Genomic DNA, 21,141 nt, shown 5'->3' on the forward strand with positions numbered 1-21,141 from the left:
TGAATTCTGCATCAGTAACAATATTTTAGTTACAGTAGACATATCTTCCCCACTACAAAACATGAATACAGGGCTCTTTAAGGTTTTCAAAATCTATGAGTCTATAAAATACTGTCATGTTCACAACTGAAAATAACTGAAGAGTCTCAATTATTAGCAATTAAAATTTCTCTCCATCAACAGGATATTTTTCCTTGTGGTGAGAAATGTTGGATAACAGCACTAGATTTTTATCTGACTATTCAAGTCTTGGTGTAATTTCAAATCTGGAATATTATGCTGGATAAAAAGGTGAAAGTGACAAAAATGTGAGCTTAAGATAAGCAAGAAAAGATTTCTTGTTGTGCAGTGGTGTCTTTCTAGGTCTAGGCATAGAGACCATGATGGCATAGAGATCTAGCAGTGTGAGAAGAATCTAAAGTATTTCCTTGAGCAGCAGAGAACAGAAAAGAAACTGTAGTGATTTAAATTAATTTCCTTTTCTCAGTATTTCAAATTCTGCTCAGCATCCTTGCAGAATCATCCTTGCAGTTCATAAATGGACCATTTTCACCTTTTCAATGAACTTATTCAGAGGTTTTTCAAAATACTGAAAATAATTCAAAGTACCTTACACCTATTTAAATTAGGTCAAATTTGAATTGAACCACATTGAATCACATCAGCCCAACAGTAGGCATGCCCAATAGTTCAAGGAAGTTATAAGATTGTATAATGGGTAATTATGAACAATTTTCTCACTAGAAAATTTTCTTCTAAAATCATTCAGGTGTCTGATTTTTACCTACCAAAGTGTGTATATGTTTCCCTTACAAAAGCGATAAATATGTTGTGGGTGTCCTTAGTAGCCAATCCTGGCCTGAACTCTTCCCTTCAACAAAACTGTGTGATGTTTTATAGCTTCTTTTAGATATGCATCGTCTAGGGAGAATGAAGTGTTCCTGTACTTCCTGACAGCACCAAGAACACATCAGACATTTATGGTGTTCACACATTATGACAATAATAAAGTATATTTCTGCAAGAGAAAAGAAGAGCAAAATGTACAAAGTTTACCTTAATACCTTTGGTGTGGAGTTTCTTAATCAAAATTTTCTGATGTAACAACCTTTGTTTATGCATAACAGTATTCATAAAAATATAATGTAACACATGTATCCTTTTTAAGCAAAACTTGACCAGGTTTGAAACACTGTTTTGATGTGTCTTCTACACGGTGCCGTATACAATTAGAGCATCTGGCTGAGGAGGGAAGTTGTGAAGTAATGACAAAGAGAATAGGATGATTATGAGAGCATTTCAGTAAATGGGTGTGACACAGCAAAGTGGTTATTGGTGAAATGAAAATATAACCAGAAAATAAACAAAACAAATATTTGGCTAAAAAAATGTGTGAGAATAGCCTTACTCATATGAAAAGTGACATTCAGCTAATGGTTGGTACAAGTACCTGAACAGTGAGGGAGAGTCCCACTCCAGTGGCTATCTTCTTGGCACTCCCTCGTAGAATTTCCTATGAGCCTTCGACCCGCCGTGCAAGAATAGTGAATTATGGAGCCATATGTAAATTTGTCTCCTGAAAGAATTGCATTTGCAGGTACCCCAGGATGTCCACAAGAAATGGCTAACAAAGGAAAGAACACAACTTTACGATATGTTCTCATAGCACAGAAAAAATATCTTAGAATCTTTAAATACAAGGCTGGTTCCACAAAATATACATCTGTCTGGATTTCAGCTCTTACATACCTTCAGTTTTCTTGTTGCTGTAGATGATTGATTGGTCATTTGTAAGATTAAGCATAAAACTATGCATAACTGTTTAGTTTAGCCTTTCTCTAAAAATATATAGATTTATTTCCTTATTCATTTCTGTTCATGATCCTTTCCTACAAAGAGTACACCTTATTTTGGTTAGCAATAGAAAGGAAGACACCAAATAAGGCTATTGGTGTAATGTGCTTGTATATTGCAGATACAATAATGTAAGTAGCTTTACCATATCTACAACTAGGTACAGTTTAAGCAGCATAGTGAAATAAATTATTTATTCTGTAATATTATTATAGCAATATGATGAACTAGAGTGAGCAAGAGGGAAATGGATTACTGATAATTTTTATAATTTTAAATCACACTTATTTTTCTAAGATACAAGAAGCAAGGAACATGCTGTCACCAGTAAATATTCTAGCCAAAAAAAAAAAAAGCAGCTATTTTGTATTTAAAATTTTGTATTTTCCCTAATTATTTTACTACTGAAATGTGAATAAACCCACTTTTTCATAGCTCTTATTGACAGACATTGAGAGCATAGATTGTTGTGAAAAAAAACAAAACAAATCTGCAATGTGAATATTAGATACGTAGCCGTATGAAAAGTATAGTAAGGAAATAAATTCACCAACCCAGTGACATTTATTGTTCTGGTATAAAAGTTTAAATCCATTAAATAAAAAATTTTAGTAAAAAATGCAATTCTGTAAAGCAAAAGCTTTAAAAACATCTGATGTGTTTCAAATCAAAATACACTTCAATTTCATTTATTACTTCTTTTAATTGCATTGCATATGAGAAATCATGACAGCAAATTAACAGTGATCAGAGAAGGAAAATATCTCAATGGAAATTAAACTCTGTCAAATTGTTATTTTGTTTGATATGAAGCTTACTGACACTTACTCACAGGAAACACCAGATTTCCTCCCTCTCTGAGCAGAAAGTGATGGAGGAAATATGAAGTGATGTTATGAAAATACCCTCTTGAGCAAAATTTTTCTACGCAATATTTCACAGATTTGTTTTCACATATACACTAAAATGAGTCTGAAAAAAATAAATATCTGATATAGGCATTAATGGTCTTAGACTATCATTCTAAATTATAACAAATAAATAATAATTTTAGATTTCCCTAGCTGTTTCCAGATACCTTAATGATTCACTGATAGGGCAAATTAATGTTGACTTTCTGTTTTTGAAAAAATAGTTCCACAGTTTCCTGGAAATACGTTTTTAATAATGGTAAATTGCATGATATTTTGTCTTAATCTTTCCTTATTAAGATGTACAATTTGCAATTTATTGATCTTAAAGTCCACATTGTTCCTTTATGGATGGCTACACTTCTTTTTTCATCACGATTTACAATCATGCACAACTCATTAATGTTAATCCAGCCAAATGGACACTTACACAAACACTTTGGCAATGATCTATCCCATAGCCCATTAGCTTTACAGGTCAGCGCAGATGAGCCCAAGAGATAAAAGCCCTTCTTGCAATGGTATGCCACGCTCGTTCCATATTTGAAACTTTCAGGATAATTCTGCTGTCCGTGACGAATTGCATTCTCCACAAAGCCAGGATCAGAGCAGTTCACCACTGTAAGACAAACAGTATTCATTGCTGAGGCATACCAGCAATAAGTTTAGCAATAATTTTCATTGCTTCAATAGAAGCTCGTGACTGTGGTTCATCTATGGTTCCTTTTAAATATCAGAAATATTGACTCCTAAGTAAGATACTAGATCTTTTTGCTTTGGAAGTAATACTTCAATCTACTTCAGTTCTCTTAATAATCTTGGACAAGATGCATAGTATCAAGTATACAAGTGGTTCAGAAATGAAAGAGAAATTGGAGGAATTTTCATCATTCCCTTGGTAGGCTTTGTTTGGTCTTCTACCTAATTTTTATGTGAAGGAACAGTTCAAATAACACTTTGACATTTTCTTTTTTTTTTTTTTTTTTTTTTTTTAAATTTCCTCTAATGAGAAAATTTGCTTCAAATATTAAGGAAATGTTCTGCTATTAATGCATAGAACAGGAAAAGGACAACAGTGAAAATCAAATACTTGATAGGGGAGCAGGAGTGAGGGTAAACACCAAAAAGCATGAAGTAATTTTTTCAGATAGCAAATAAAAACCTAAAAAATTATGGGTATTTTCATGATTATTTTGTTTTTATATAAATTCTAGCTACCCTCCTTGCTCCTTCATTTTATACTTTGCAGTGACTGCAGAGTAATAGAATCATTTAACAGCTTGGGTTAGAAGGGACTTTTTCAAACACCCAGTTTTGCTGTCTGTTAATCTGAAAACAATATGAAATATTGTTTTCAATATGAAAAATTACAAACTCCTGCTCCACCCTTCCCATCTTCATTCTAAAGATAACAATATAAATAAACTAAAAAAAACCACTTACAATATACTTATTATAATAAATTAAAGGTCATCAAAGAACCACAGGAATCTACCTTTCAAGTATGTCATTTAGTTCAAATCAATTTTCATGAAAAATAAATCAATGGACAAGAATATAGATAAGATTATTATTTTAGAAGTAAGATATGCATAGTCTCCAATGGACTGCTTTTTATTCCTTTCATTCAAAAGCTTAAGTTTTACCATACATAAAATTTAAATGTGCTGTGAATGCACTAGAACAAGGCATCTTGTGCAAATTGTAACATCCTAAATTTAATCTGGAGCAAAATCCAGTTACAATTTATTTGTCCTTATCTTTTAAAGCAATGTTCATAAACGTGTTAAATATTCATAATTTTTAATGTCACAATTCTAAACACATACCTAGGTCTAAAGAATGTCTCATATGAATCTCAAGTTTTCCATCATAAAAATTATTTTAGAAGTAATATTTGGGGAAAATAACTCTTTTTGGCATAAAGAAAATTATGTTTCATGTACCAATTGTTATTAAAAACACTGACAACACTGTTATTAGAAACACTGACAATTTCACAGAAAAGTTAAATTTATTTTTTAAAATTAAGTATTACAATGATGCACACAAAACATTAGAAAGATGTTACATAGAACGATTATGCTGAATGAAAGAGGTCAGTTTGTTGGTTTGGGTTTTTTTGTGTATCTGAGCAGTAATAGAACTTTAGTCTCCTAACTGGAGCTATTCCTATTTGATTTATGATGAATCCTATGAAATAATTCACCAGAGATTACATTTAGCTTACATTATAATAGTTTAGCTTATATTTCATATTGAAACCTTTTATTTAAACATAATGTTATAACCATAACATTTTATGTGGAAATCGGATAACTGCAGATTAAATAAATATGTGTTTACATAAGATTTTATTGACAGAAAAAAATACCTCTTTAGCTCTTGACTATTTTTTTTCTGTTCCATAAGACAGGGAAAATTATCAAGTCCTAATATCTCAGTGCTCTTTGAAAACTGTGAAAAATTTGGATGTGAAGTCTGTGTCTCCGTACTTGCTTTGAAGAGCTGCAAAAATCCTTTCTTCTGGGGATCTCTATTTAAGCGTATTATCAAGAGAAAATGCTTTTTTCTTTTACATGACACGTTCTTTGTTACTGCTTTTTTTTCCCATGGTTACTCATCTTTGTCAGGTAAGTCTAATTCTTGCACTGGCAATATAACTATCATTGTAGAACAGGAACACAAGTGAAAGTCTGTAGAATGTAGAGTCCACTGACAGGTTACCTTACCAAAACATTAAGCTAGATCTGAAGGAACTCATATGCACTCAGAGTACAATCTCTTCTTACAGAAACCAGCACAATTCCCAAAAGCAAAACATGCTGCATCCTAATTAACCCTGTTTCCTAGGCAATTAGACACGGTGAAGTGCTGGGTAGATGCTTCTGTAAAGTTCTGCTTTTGGAACTAGCCTGCATCCTCTGCATAGTTATAAGTTGTCGTGTACAAACATAAACTTAATTTTTCCACATAAGTGGATACACATTCCTAAACATTTGAATACACATCTGTATCAATGTGAATTAAAGAAAGTCAGCACTTGTTTTGGCATGAGGCCAGCTGATGGTGGCTCAGTCTATGCCATTGTGCACTGCTACCCTCCAGAACAGAGTGAATTTCTCTGAACTGCTCATGAAGAATGATCCTCCTGTCCATACTAACCCCTGAGCCATGCTCCAAACAATTCCTGTGAATGTGACACTTGGTTCAAATGAAAAACCATCTAAATAAGTAGAAGGAAGTCAGCTCCCATGCCAGGTACTGATTAATTTAAAAATACAGATTGATTTAATTTCAAACACAGAAGTGAATACTTTAAAATCTTTCAATTAAGCTAAAACTATTTTTAATAGTAATTTGATTCCCAATCTCACAATTACACAATATCACTATTGTGATCCACCATATCAAAAAACAAAGTCCAGGGTTGTATAGAATTTTTGTATTGTTAGAGAACAGAATTCGGGTCTTCTTGAGACCCATATCCATGTTATAATCAGTACACTATTTTACAATGAAACTGTGTATCAAAAAGTAACTGGCAAAATAACGCTTTCCATTCCACTGATACCTGTTCTAGCAACTACATCTTCAAGAGCAGCTCTTCCCTTAAATGACACTGATAAAAAAAGGATGGAATTGTGCTTTATGGCTGTAACAATATATGCAAAATCCTGTGGAAAAATAATAATTACATTCCTCTGCCAATACTCCAAAGGTGAATTAATACCATTTTATCAATATATCAATCATATTTAAATTTTTTCTGTATTAGAAATTTTATCCTGGTACAAACTGAACTCCTTGTTGTACTCACAGTGATCCACAGTACAGATGCATGTTTAATAGCCGGTATTTAATATCACCCAAAGTTAGTTGTTTTTATCTAAGGAATATAGCACTAAAAACTGGGCATTCACAGCTTAAACAAGACGTCCACTTTTACAGTAAAATTTCATTAATGAATACACAAAATTAGTGGAAATTTGCATGAGAACACATATTACTGAGTTCTTCCCAAGCTATAGGACAAGATTCATACTGCTTATCAGATTTTCTTATGATGTAAGAAGAATATTTTTTCATGCAATCTATATTTTTAGTTTACTTTCTGGCAGGATTTTTGGGTGGTTTTGTTTGGTGGTTTTAGGGGTGTTTTTTGCATTTGTTTGTTTTAAGTTTTTTTTTTATTTTAAGGGTTTTTAAGGTTGTTTGTTTATTTGGTTTGGTTTTGGGTTTTGTTGCTGTTATTGTTTTGTCTCAGAATGAAGTTGCAGATGCTCTGGTATTCTCTTTCATGGAATAGTAAGGACAGTAGAGATCTACAGACACAAACCTTTAAAAGAAAGTGTCTTCCAGAGCGAAAATGTAGACAACTTATCATAGTATCATAGACTATCAGCCACATGGAAATCTCATTTGGGAGTTGTGGGAACTCCAGAATATCTGAAACAGCTATTTTTTAACTATAATATTGACTGCTTATTTTATTTCTTGATCAAAGAGCTAAAATACTGTACAAGACAAAAATTGTGTAAAATAAAAACAGTAAAATAAACAGTGCAATGCCATTTTAGGATTTATTAAAAAAAAACAAAACCCAAAAGTGCTTATTTTTCACTGCAGTTTAGAGAAAATCATTGCTATTGAACCAAACATGCACTAGATTAGTTGAAAGAAATAGTTAAAATAATTTTAATCTCAGAATAGTCCACTGAAACAGAAGAAAAGTCTGATGCATGTTAAAAATTCTCATATTTATCGAAGGTTTTGTAGATTCATGAATGCAACTATTTTCAGATATTCTCATCCTATGGATTATTCAATCCTCTCCCTAGGTTTAATTTTTAACCAGCATTCACAAGAGCTGTCCCTTTTTTTGGTGAAGTTGAGATTATTAACATAAAACAAAATCAAATATACTGTTTAAAATTAAATCTTTGGTTTAACAAGCAATCGTGCCAAGCTCACTTATGGAAAGTCAGTATTAGAAATTAAAAGGAACTTTGCTGCACGAAGATATGCTGGCCCAAAGCTACCCAAAAGCAATTCTAACTGAACTATTTTTGCAAGTCAATAGGGAGAACAGGAAAAATTAATTCTCTATGCAGACCAGAAATATGGAATGTTCAAGGAATATATTGCAGTCCCAAAGTATTAATTTTTTTTTGTGATTCAGAGCTTTCACTCCAATACCAGCAGTATCTGTTTAGACAGCTCAGTGATGAATGAAATACAAAATTCACCAAATGCACAATTTAAGCATATGCTCTGTGAACAAAATCCTTGCATCATACATGAAGCCTTATCAAATGATTATGCAAGAGAATACGATCCCTTAAGTTAAAAAGTAGCCACAATTATGCCTGCAGTGCCACTTAAGATCAGCTGTCAGTTTTTAAATATATACACAAATGTGCTGCTGCTAAGATGGGCTGCAGTAACGAGTACTTTAGAAAAGAATTTGAGTTGGCTGGCATACAGAACTAAGGCAGTATTTCCCCAATTGCCTTTCACCCTGGGGACTCAATTGTAAATCACAGAGAGAGTAGATGGAGATTGCTCTCTCTCAATGACACCTGTCAAGAGTTGCATGGGAAATTAATTCTGTCAGTCTTGGTTAAGTCTTCTGAGAAAAGCTGGAGAATACTGCAAGTCTGCCCTGATAACTTTGGAACCTCACACTGAGTCGATTCAAACCCTTGAGGACAAAGAAGTTAAAAGACCATGTCAGAGTCCTCTAGGGCAGCTTTCTGTTTAGAAGCTGAATGATCACCAAAAAGTACATCATTCACAGTATTTTGTTTCTTGTTTCTTTTTTGCTTGACAGAAACAATCTTAAGATTTTTTTATAAACTTTCATATCTTATCAACAGATTTTTAAACATTTTTATGTGAAAAGTATTGCATTAATGACAGTATCTAGAAAATGTTTAGGGACTAACACTCTAACGTGAATAAAGAGTAGAGAATTCACTCTGGTTTTATGACAAGTTTTTTAAAATTCTGCCTATAAAAAGCAAGAAAGCTCTGCTTATGAAAGCATGATGGCAAATTTGCCAGTAAATGGAATTTCAGTAAAGGACAATGCAAAGTCAACAATAAACAAGGATGAAAACTTCTTAGACTTTGCCGGGTATTGCAACAGCAAATTGACCAGAAAGATAAAGTACTTACCTGTTATTTTTCTCTTGTGTTCTCAGTATGCAAAATTCATTTTTGGGCATTTATGCACAAGTAGTATTAACACAATAGGTTTTGTCAGATTAGTACAACCTCTGGGATCGTGATTTAATTCAGAGTCTTTATTAATCTTTATTAATCTGAGCACTGTTTTACACCAGAATGAGGAACTCTTCAGCTGCCTCACTACCTTTTGAAGTATCTTTTCCTGATCCCCAGGCTGTTTTCACTCCAGAGAGAGGCAACTCTGCCAGATCAGGTAAATATCTCAGACACCTTTTGGCATCTCCCAGGGCACCTCACCTCCTTGTTAAGGAAATTCATTCAAGTGCAAGTTATCCTTCTGAAGAATATCAACATGCCATCAATATGAACAGATTAGGCATATCTGACATTTAAGTATAAATAAGTCACAACAAAGACCTCTGACTTTGGAAAAAACAAAACTGAACAAAATACGTTTCTCAGCTTATACAAATCATTGACTACACAGATTGAAAACTGCTTAAATTCAGAGCTGCTTTGTCTTTGGATGAGAAGAATTGGTCACCAATCTCAGTCTATCAGCTGCCAACAGAAAGGTTATTTTTCTTGTCAGTGAAGGAGTGGAACATATTACCACTGGTTCAAATGACATAGCCACTAAATAGAACACAATAAAATTAGCAATTCTTCGTAGATACCAGTATCCTGATAAGAAATAAAAGCCTAATTAAACTTTTCAAGAATCTAAGACCAATGAGATAAAGAAAGATAAACCTTTCAAGTTAGAAATTCAGCACAAATGCAGTATAAATAGAGACCTGAATTCTTTATACTAACAAATATCCTGGACTTACTGATACAGGCTGGAGAATGTGAGCTAACTCAAACCTCTGCAATTTTGCCAAATGGATCTTCCCATCAAAGTGTTTCTGGTCTTAAACATTTCTATCAGGAGAAAAGCTCCTAAATCTCATTTATAAAAAGATAAAAGAATTCTGAAGAAAACGGTGGCAAAGGGTATCCACTTTTCCTGGTACAGATTATGAATATGAGTCTGCCTTAATATAGGCAAAAAGTGTGGTGTTTAATACAGCTTCAAGCATAGAAAGAAACAGCAGTTCTTGCTGGAAGCATAATATATAGAAAAATGACCTGCAGTGCAATCAGGAGCGCAGAGTCCTGATGAGACCACCTCATTCAGTTCTCATTTTGGTGGTAAGGAGTTATTATGACAAGTAAAAAGAATGGAGATTGGCATTCTGTGCTTCCAAAGACTAAATGAAAAGTGGTTCCAAACTGCTAATGGAAAAAAAAACCCAGTGAACATACTTGGCTTAGGATTTAATATAGTCATAACTACTTCTGGGGTAGCACATCAGGCTGCACCAAGCTCTACTCAGGCAGGTTTGCAGCAGAGAATAGAGATCTGGGTATTGTCATTTTTCTGATGCCATTTGGTTTCAGTTTAAAGGCAAGTAAACCAACTACTTGACCTGCTCTCTATCAAATAAATAAAAATAGAGTCCATGTGGAAAATGATGAATTTAAATGATGAATTTAAAGTAATACTTCAGAGGCCTTCACATTCCAGAAAATGTTATTGCCAATCTTTAGAAAATACTGAGTCCATCAAAAGGATTAAATACAATTTTAAAAACAGATATTAGTGTTTAAATAATTCAAAAAATTTGGGATTTCTATTTCACAAAGTAACATCACAACATGCTCTTTTTTTCACTTGTGAGAGAAACAGTGGGAATATAGTTTCCCCAAGGCATGGGTATTTTAAGAATTACATTACCTCAGAACCCAGGTCCAAATAAAATACTAAAAAAAAATGTAGATTTTCAGAAATAAAAAGTTTTACTTGCTGAGCCAAAACATACACAAAAGCATTCTGGAGTAAGGGGAAATATCATTGCAAAGCAATTCAGTGCTTGCAATGCATTTAGGACATACAAACACTAAAATCTTTTTTTTTCATACAAGTTTTTATCATACAGATCTTAAATAGCAAATGTCATCTTTTTGTGTGCATTATTTTTTTCTTATCTAAAACCTCCCTTTTAATTTCCTTACTAAATTTCCTTTCACTGATTACTTAACTTAATAGTTAACCTACTATTGACACAACAGAGAGAAGAAATGCATCGCTGCAAAAGGGTGCCTAAGAACTGCCTCAACTTTATTTTCCAAAAATATAAAGGTTTTGCATGCACACATAACAGCCCAGTTTCAGCACAAAATAAAATTAAAAAAAAAAATAATGTAAAATAAAATAAAATAAAAAATAAAATAAAATAAAATAAAATAAAATCCTGCAATACCTTCAAGCAGTAATCTTTAATTTGTAGCACTTGCTGTGCAGTCTCAGCCAAATGAAGCCAAGTTCATTATTGACTCAGGTGAACTCAACCGAGGTTTGAAAGAAAGGTCATATGTAAAATCTCAGTTGAATTAAATGATACAGGCTTACCAGGAATCAATCCTTTTCCAGCAGGATATTTAAAGAGCTGGAAGACTTACTTTATTTGTAAACAAATTCATAATTCATTGTTAACAATGAACTACAAAACAACTGTTTTCCACGCATTAGTTGAAACACAATTTTAGAAGGAAAGGCTTATGCCAGAATAAGTGCTATTACTTGCTTTAGGTAAGTTCCAATCAATTCATTAAGACCAAATTTGACATAGGTGTATATATATATATATTTTTTTTTTTTTTTTATAGTCTTTAGTCATAATATGTATACAAGAATACTTGAACTTGGAAGTGACAACTAAACAGTTTGTCCAGTTAGGTTTTGAACAGCTGCAAGAATGGAAAATCCACAATGTCTCTGGGAAATTTATTCAGGTGTTTTATCACTCTCACATTTAAAAAGCTTTTTTTATGTTTGCTTTTGTACATCATGTACTTCCAGTATAAGAAGTCTGGCCCTCTTTTTTTAGACTATCCCTTAGACACATATAGATGACAAGCAATATTCCCCTGAGCCTTCTATCCCCTTAGCTGAACAACGCCAATTCTCAGTCCTTCTTCAAATCAGAGGTGAGGGATGAGAAAAGTTTGTTTCTCTGAAGATATATTTAGGAAAGGGCAGAATACACCAGAGAGAGGAGGCCACACACACACACAACAGTGAGAAGTAAAAAAGGGAATGCTGAGTTTAGAGGAGAAGGCATTGCATGAGGGAGTAGATACTCTGCAGCCTATGGAGAACACACGCCAGAGAAGAAAAGTGAGCAGGAACAGCAGAGAGAAACTGCTACATAGTAACTGCAAGATCAACCAACCACCCTAACCTAAAACGAGAAACAATACCAATTATCAAGAGAATTATATTACAGCACTTTAAATTTTCATATAACTAAAAGACAAATCCCCCACATTTCTAGATCAGAGATGCATGTACTAGGAGAATGGTACAGTACTCTAACACTGATATGCTTTAGCTGAAGTAGATATTGAATATTCCCTTTGCAGCACAACTAAATGTCTTCTGGTGCACAAATGCATTTACCACAGTTATTGTTACTTTAGACAGTCTAATACTCTCCATGAGGAGAGATTTCTTGGACAAATCGCAAACTTCATGACAGCTTCTACGAACCCTTTAAATCAGTTAAACTGAGTCACAGAGGTGAGCAGCTGCAGTGTTATCATGATTAGCAGCAAAGTGCTCTGGGTTTTAGCGGGGTGCATGGAGCAGGTGACAAGATTAGGTGGATCCTTGCAGTTCATGATGGAAGAGATAAAAGACAGTCACTGAAAAATATATGTTGCTATAGAGAAAGAAGTACTAAGTGAAGAGAAGAATGAAGTGAAGAAACACTGAGTGAAAGGCAAAAGTCCAACTTCTTACCACCTGCGTGGGAATAGATAAAACTGTAGACACTAAGCTAAGAGAACTCTAAGCCACTCCATTCTGGTAGGAGTTTACCATTCATAAGTGAATGGATCTTGACAGAGTTGCATCTATAATACTCACTCCTTTCAGAAAACCAACCTTCCTCAACAAGGTTTCAAACCATAAACTGGCCTCAAGAAAACTCAAATTCCTGTGAATAAATTTTAAAAGGGAAACAAAAGCAGACAGGAGAGACCACTGAAATAATGTTGTAGTAACTGTAAGCATCCTAAATCTTATGTTCTTTTTAAAAAATCTTCCCAGTCTTTGCATTGTTTTTCCTTGCTTTCATTTATATTTGTTTTCATTTTAATAAATGTAATGGAATTCAATGTAAATAGCTGAGTAACTCAGCTTCTAAATGGGGTTGAACTTCAGTAAAGCTGTTCTATCTCTTCCTCTTGCTGTCAAACAGAGCAGATTATGATTGCATTCACAGTATAAATGAAAAAGTATGTGTCTCCAACAAATAAAACCTTACTTAAATGCCTCAAAGATGAGACAGATGGATTTGTACACTTCGGTCTAGCAAAAGAAAAGAGTATAAAAGGAAAAGAAATACATGCACCTAAATAGGAACAGTTTACTAACTCTTGTTTCTCTGTTCCAATAATTATATTGCTATGTTAGTTAACTCACTTGAATAAATTCTGAGGGTAGTGACTGAGGGAATTGCCGTCTCTTTATTGTTTTAATGAGAATGAAAGATCTAATTCCACACACACTGAGCCTGAAATTGCATCAGCTATCTCTGAAACATTATGATGAGCTAATCACCAAAGATAATTATTATTCTTAGAAACAACAGTTGTAGAACAATAAGATTTTTAATAAACCAACAGGTGGAGATAATAAAAGTACAAGAGCTGAAGTTAAGTTCTGATTACATGATCTTTAATCCCAATGTTGTATCCTTAGAATGACTTTGCTGCCTGCAATTTCCTTTAGCCCATAAAAGACTGCACAAAGAACAAAAAGCATAGTACTTACACTGTTCTAATATTTTTCTAGTGAAAAAAAATACTCAATCAAAGCTTAGTAACCACTGAATTTCTGGATAAATTTTTGTGTTCTATTTCCTTGCATGTTCCATAGCAGACATAGCCATCAGATTCTTTCCAGACACTAAGCATCTTTTAATTTGTTTTTTTGGTTTACATATTTGGTAATTAGCACTGTTATTAACATTTATAAATTAACCCAGATAATTCCAGCTTTGAATATGACCAAGAACAAATTTGTAAATTAGAGCTATTAAAATACATTTCCTTCCAGAGCCTTCACAAAAAGGGCACTGAAGGATATAGGGTATCTCAGAAAGTTTTCCCCAGGGCTTTGAGATCTTGCAGTATATCTTACATGATTTACCTCATGTCCTGCCTTCACGTCTCTGTCAGTTTGCATCTATGATTTGGTCTAGAAGAAACTCAATCTGCCTCAATGACTCAAAACAAAATGATTCACAATATCATTAAATATCAGTATCTTAATGGATTCAGCATTGAGAAAGCATATACTATACCAGCAGAAGTTATTTTGGGACATATAACACAAAAACACTAAACCAGTGAACAGATTTTAGGTGTCTGATCAAGATATTGGTGGAACAGACCAAAGATGAGATGTCAGCTCCATATTCTACAATAGCCAAAAATTAAAGAAAATAAATAAAAATAGTGGTCAAAAATGGAAAGAATAAAAAAGGTTAACTTCAGAGAGTTTTAATCTTAATTACTGGAATCTGGATAAAGAATTCAATCTGAGTATAGTAAATTGTGTTTTAAAATGTTTTTTTCTTTGTCCTTTCCTAATATGTACATTTGATACAGATTTTCTCATAACATAAACCTTTGCTTCATTCTCATTTCTCAAATATGTTCACCTTACCGATAGCACACCAGGAATCAAACTCAGATGTCTTTGCAAAAAAACCCAAGCAAAATGAAATCTTACTTTATTCCTTTTTTTTTTTTTTTTTTTTTGGTGGGGCAAGAAAAATCAGGTTTAACATCTGTCAGGTATTGCTAGGAAAAAAGAGAATTAATAATGTTTTGATACACAAATATTCACTTTCATAATGACCATTTATGTAAACTATATTAAAATGCACCTAATTCAGGCTAGACAGGCAATTGTGATTTATTGATGTAATATAACTTGTGTGATACAAAGTTCACTTTATATTCTATAAACCAAATGCTGAAGATTGACATCTCAGAACTTTGAGTTAAAAATACTGGAAAGTCTTGGCTTCCCCAATACTCAGCTGTAACAGCAATCTCAAATATAGAAATGCAGAAACTCAGATAAAGGTGAGAATAAGTTCCTAAAGCACAGACTTGTGAGTTATATCCAAGCATTTTGAGGCCAGGTGAAACTCTTACCTCGGCAGTTGGGTAAAGGGCTACTCCACTGCCCATTGCTTCGACACTGTGCTCGAGAAGCACCCTGAAGTAAGTATCCAGTGCTGCAGGTAAAATTTACCACATCGTTTAAATTGAACTCACTGCCATTAGTCATTCCATGAGCTGGATTCCCAGGATGTCCACATGTGATTGCTGTTAGAAAAAAAATAGGCAGGTTAGCATCAAATTGAAAGGTACTCATCCATGGAACCAGTAGCAGGTTGGAGATCCTTTGGCATTTTGGTTTTTGACTTAGTTTTTTTTCCCGCTTCTGAATTTGTCTTTGACATTTATACAAGACATAGAAGAACAATAGTAGGATATATTTATTGAGAATTCTTAACTGTGCTACTTTTTACCTTATGTTGAATGTTGTAATAAATCTAAATCAATATTTATATATATATATGTATGTATATATAATATAATATGTGCATTTTCACACACATCTGATGTGCATTAGACTTTAAAAAATACATTTAAAAATTCCTACTAATACAAATAAAGGAAAATATTTTTCCCAGCAAGCTTAAACATGTAGTAGAGCCAAACAAATTTGATGCACTGTTTCAAAACATTCTGCAGTTCTGAAGCATTCCAGTTTCAAAGATCTTGCACTGATTTGCTGAAGTAGTGATTCTTTTAATCTGATTTTCTTATGACCATAAAGAAATAAATTTTGGGAGTAGATCTTTCCCATTACATATTATGTGTGTTGATTTTGCTAAAGCAGAACTTATAAAATAAGCTTATTATGGTCACGCTCTAGTTTTTCATGTAACAAGATATTAAAATATTATAGAAAAATATATAAAAGCATAGATACTAACAATGTAAAATCAGAATGTGCATATACACACATGCACAACACAGAACTTCTCAACTCTGCACTAGTGATGTTTATAGTACTTGAATAAATAACCTATACATGGGTTTTTTTTTTCTTTTGATTCTGTGGCGCTGCTACTCACAAGGAACTAAGCAGAAATCTTCTAATTTCCTATTAACTCTCAATAAGCAGCATGTGAAAGACCTTTCAGAAAATACTTGGCTAAAGTGTGGTCCAACTGATTATCCAGTATAGAGATGAGGAAAGACCACAAATTTTGCAAGATGAAGAAGGCTGACTTGTATATGAAACTAAGAATGTTAGGGAGTCATGGGTGGAGAACTGTAAGTGCCTCTTTAGGCACTTAAAATTGTTTTTTAAGACAATGTCTGGTACTTTACAAATCTAAAAATCCTTTCAAAGGTAATTAAAAATATAAAAAGAGGGAATGTTCTGTAACAAGCTCACAAAACAAAGACCAATGTGGGCAAATTTTCAGGGGCACAGCCCCTGAAATGTCTGCAATGTATTGGGTCTACCTGAGATGGATGTCCTACGGTGCTGCGCTTTGTATCATTAGCTAGAAAGGTGTTAAGAACACCCCACTGTTTTGCTACTGCTGAGCAGCACTGCACAGCATCACTGCTGTCTCTCCAGCATTCCACCTTCCCACCAGTAGGCTGGGATTGTCTCAACCTTGCAAGGGGATATAACCAGGCCAGCTGACCAAAGGGATGTTCCATACCGTATGATGTTTGCTCAGATATGAAAGCTAAGAAGGAGGAGGAGGAGGAAGGGGCAAGGCAGGGTGGCAGCGGGGAAGGAGGAGAGGTATCATTCATTATTTACATGCATGTTTTGGAGCAACTGTTACACATGCTGATGCCTTCTTTCTTGGGACACAGTCAGACATTGCTTGTTTATGGGAAGCAGAAAATGAAAAATTTATTTTCTTTGCTTGCACATGCATCCATTCCCTTTTGTTTTAGCAAGCTGCCATCTTATTTTTTCCCCTGCTTTTCTGAGGAGGGGAGTGAGAGTAGCTTGGTGGCCACCTGGCATCCAGCCAAGGTCAACAGCCATATTTCTACTTCAGGCTCCACAATGCTCAGTCAAAAAATATTTCAGTAGTACACATTTCTAGGATTGGTGAACAGTATTCAGTTTTCACTTTACCTCTCAGAAATAAGAGTCTCATTTTTTTGGGAATTTCTTAAATAAATTAATCAAAGGAGGAAAGTCCCTTGAAGTTTGAATGCTGACATAAACCAAATCATCTTGCATGGGTTTTTTTGTCTGGTAGTGTTCTAAGCAAAAGAAAACCATGTAGCAATGGAAATCATTAGGCAAACTCTAATAACAGAAACTGATGCCAGTTCTTCTCATAATGGTAACAATAACATCCATATAAGAAGGGGCAGCCTCCTGCCTCTCACATGCCGTGCCCCTTTCAGCTTTGCCCCTTTCTTTGAATGGACTTTATTCACTGCACAGTCAAATGAATGCACTAATAGTAACAATGCTATTTGTGCCTCCTTTAATGAATAGAAATCACTTGAAGATATAAATAGGATTTTAAAAGCGCAATGACACTTGGCAGATATTTTCTGCCACTGTATACATGTACAAATTTTCATTTTACCCTAAGAAAGAAAATACCAAACATTTAGAAATTTGGTATGCATTGAACAGAAAAGCTGACCATCTCAATGACTCTCTCTGTGTAGACAATAGTTATGTCTGAATTGCAAACATCTTAAAAAATGCAACACTGAAATAGTTGATATAAATTCTGCATTAAAAAGAAAAAAATACTTATAAATATGGGCCTCTTTAGTAAAACTGAAATTAAAAGGAAATAAAACCAACTACATAATAAAGTAGTAAAATAAAAAACGGAAAAATTGGACTTGTCTGATTAAATGGCTGATGGTTCAGAAAAGGTCAGATAATCTGCCACACAAATTAAGAAAGAACTAGAGAAGGAAAGACTCTGCAATTCTAGCACTTAATTATGGGATTTTCAAAAACAGGTGAATTGAGAAAATATTAAAGACTATAAAAAAGTTAATATCTCTTCTAACAGACGTAGCATTATCCAATGCCATGCCTTGGCTTGCATTGGTAAGTCAACTTGAGTGCAATTTGCAAAAACAGGCAGTCACCATCAGAAATGCACAGATGAACACTAGTCCAGCTTTGTCCTTTAACCAATGAAAATATACAAAGGAATTTTTTACTCTTGGTGAAAAAAATAGGGGAGAGGCTCAGCAAACCCATACTTGGCATAACAACTATGCCTGGACAAAGAGAAAGAGATTGATTAAGTTACACAGTTGCAGCCTGCTATTCAAACCCCTTCAGTGCCTATTCCATCCCTTTTCTGAAACAACAGATATCAGGAGTTACTGGAAATATTAACAAGCCTGTGCTAGGTTAGAAACTGGATCATAACAACCCTTGTAACTGACAACAGGTCCAACAAATATCTGATCTGAGCCCAAACACTTTTGAACATCTAATCCACTATTAATATTTAATTGCATTTAAAATAGTAGCAACAATTCAGTGAAAAATTAGTTGTACTTACGGACACAAACAGGAGTTTGTCCAGACCACTTGTGGTCCTGTAGGCAAATTCGGACAGACGTACCAACAAGTCGAAAGCCAGGATTACACTGGTAGACCACAGTGTCACGATAACTGAAACCATCTCCACTAATATGGCCATTTACAATCGGGTCTGGTGAGCCACAATGACCAGCTACAATAAAAAAACAACCTATCAGAAACGTGTGTTTTGATAGGACTTGCTAAAAATTACAAGAAAAAAACCCCAAAATTTCAACTTTCCTTCCAATAAACAATATATTTAGAGTCAACTATTGCACTGTGCAGAACAAGTTCTCAGGTATAAGACCTTCAGATTATATTTCTTCTACTTCTTTGAAGGAGAAAATAATGAATTAGAGAAAGGAGAATTCTATGATGAAATAATAGTACAGGCTTGAGAATTAAAGACCTCACACTTCTGTGGGGAAAAAGGCAATCTTACCAAGGCACTTCACCATAATAAAAAAATAGAAGTAGTTTTTGTTGGTACTGAACAAATGGCAAAGCAATATAAAGAATAGCTTACTATAATTTTGACATGCATATGAATTTATAAGCATTTTCCAGATAGAAGGCATGAGCAGGAAGGAATGTCAGCCAGCACTGTTTCCTCCTTATTTCAGCTGCTGTTAAAACATTACAGAATCCATTATTCCAGGATAATAGCAGTCTTGGCAGTGAGGAAGCAAAGTAATGATTTAATTTATTCTGGATTCTTCATTCTCTTTGAAAACACAGTTGCTGAGCAAAAAAACTATTTCTCTTTACTGATTAAGGAGGAGAAAAAGTTTTGGTTTTTTTTTTTTTTTTTTTTTTTTTTTTTTTTTTCTGGTGACACTGATTAATTGTAACTGCAGTAATTTCATCTGAAACGTGCTAAATCCTCATTTTGAGAGGTGAGGACTGGGACCTAAGGCTCAAGACTGCAGCTACAATGGGTTGTGTGTGTGTGTGATCACTTCTGCTTCATGCAGGCTGTATCCATCAACAGCAACTTGTTTGAAAATTTTCTTCGGGATTCAGTCTTTCTAATAAAGCCCCTTTATTATGCTAGACATTATATTTCATTCACACCTAATGGCTCCTCTAAAACACTAGAAAGATAAAACATTCACCATTTGATTAGGTTTTTCATACATGCAGGATTATTATAAAAATCTTAATTGTAGGGTTGCTGATGCCTCTAAGAAGACATTGTGGTATTATACTGCAAATTTGAGGAAAAAAGTATGAATGCAAGTTTTTCACTAATTATGCAGCTACTTTTCCCCTTACAACAGAGAATAGGGCAACAGAGGACATTGAAAGCATATCTTTTTCTCCTTGAAGTGTGCCATGGAATAATTTATCTTATTTTTCTCAGTCCAAATTAGCAATGTGATCCCTTCTACCCTTCTCTCTCCTCCAGCCTCACTCAGCCTCTTCTTGTTTAAAAGATATTCCAGCCCCTGGTCCCTTAATGGGTCCTTCCCCTGAACTTGCTTCATTTTGCAATATCTCTCTTGTATGATGGAGGACACAAAAACTACACACAATTTTCCACATGAGTGCTGAAGAGGAAATAATAACCATGACCTGGTGACTATACTGGTGCTCATACACTCCAGTCTGATATTTTTACTGTAAGGCCACACTTTTAACTCTTAGTCAGCCTCTCCATTCAGTCACCTGGGTGCTTTCTGTAAAGCTTGATTTTACCCAGTCAGTTCCAAGAGTACTCACAAATGGCTTTATTCAAGGCAAAGTGCAGGATTCTGTATTTGTCTTTCCTAAACTTTAAGAGCTTCCTGCTGGCCCATGCCTCCAGATTCTAAAGGTCCCTCTGTGTAGCAGTACTAAAATCCACACATCAACTGTTCTCCCATCATTTCGCGTCACACTCAAACTTGCTGCAGCTGCATCCCAGTTTGTTATCCAGTGATGGATAGAGCTGGATAGCATGGGCCTTTGTATTCATCCTCACTATCCACTGGCTCCTAGTCGCACTTGGAATCAAGAAACAATACCCCTAGAGTTTGCTGGCTCAATTAGTTTTCCATCCATTTTGCAGTCCCCCCATCCAGTCCCTGTCTTCTCAATTTGGTTACAAGGATAAAAGGGGAGACTGTTTCAAAAGTTTTGCTACACAACAAAAGTGAAAGAAATCTACTGCTGAAATCTACATCTCATGAGACAGTCACTGGAAAAGACAGTAAGATTATCAAGGTTTGCTTTTGATTCTTCCACCCTGCCTGTTCCCAATTATTTTCTTATTTTCCCTATGCCTAGAAATTAGTTTCTAATATTTTCTCCCTATTTTTTTCCAGGGAGTGAGGTGAAATAGAAAGGAGTACAATTGGATTTTTTTCATTTTCTAGATCTAAATAGTAAAGAATTGAAAAGCAGTAGCTGCACAGAAGACAAACACAGGACCACAGAGAATTGCAAGAAGAAAGATAGATGAAA

General features: G+C 34.3%; 1 protein-coding gene across 1 annotated transcript in view; it reads right to left on the bottom strand.

Moving 5' to 3' along the window:
* The window catches only part of CSMD1 (CUB and Sushi multiple domains 1), a 1,071,386-nt gene that overhangs the window by 32,360 nt on the left and 1,017,885 nt on the right, over positions 1-21,141 (bottom strand). The window contains exons 53-56 of the mRNA XM_041420500.1: positions 18,674-18,847; positions 15,234-15,407; positions 3,196-3,384; positions 1,451-1,624 (exon numbers count right to left, since the gene is read on the bottom strand). Coding sequence (XP_041276434.1) covers positions 1,451-1,624; positions 3,196-3,384; positions 15,234-15,407; positions 18,674-18,847 — 711 coding nt within the window. The remainder of the gene's footprint in view (positions 1-1,450; positions 1,625-3,195; positions 3,385-15,233; positions 15,408-18,673; positions 18,848-21,141) is intronic.

Source organism: Onychostruthus taczanowskii, unplaced genomic scaffold, assembly GCF_017590055.1.
Source record: "Onychostruthus taczanowskii isolate IOZ18803 unplaced genomic scaffold, ASM1759005v1 scaffold11, whole genome shotgun sequence".
Taxonomy (NCBI): Eukaryota; Metazoa; Chordata; class Aves; order Passeriformes; family Passeridae; genus Onychostruthus; species Onychostruthus taczanowskii.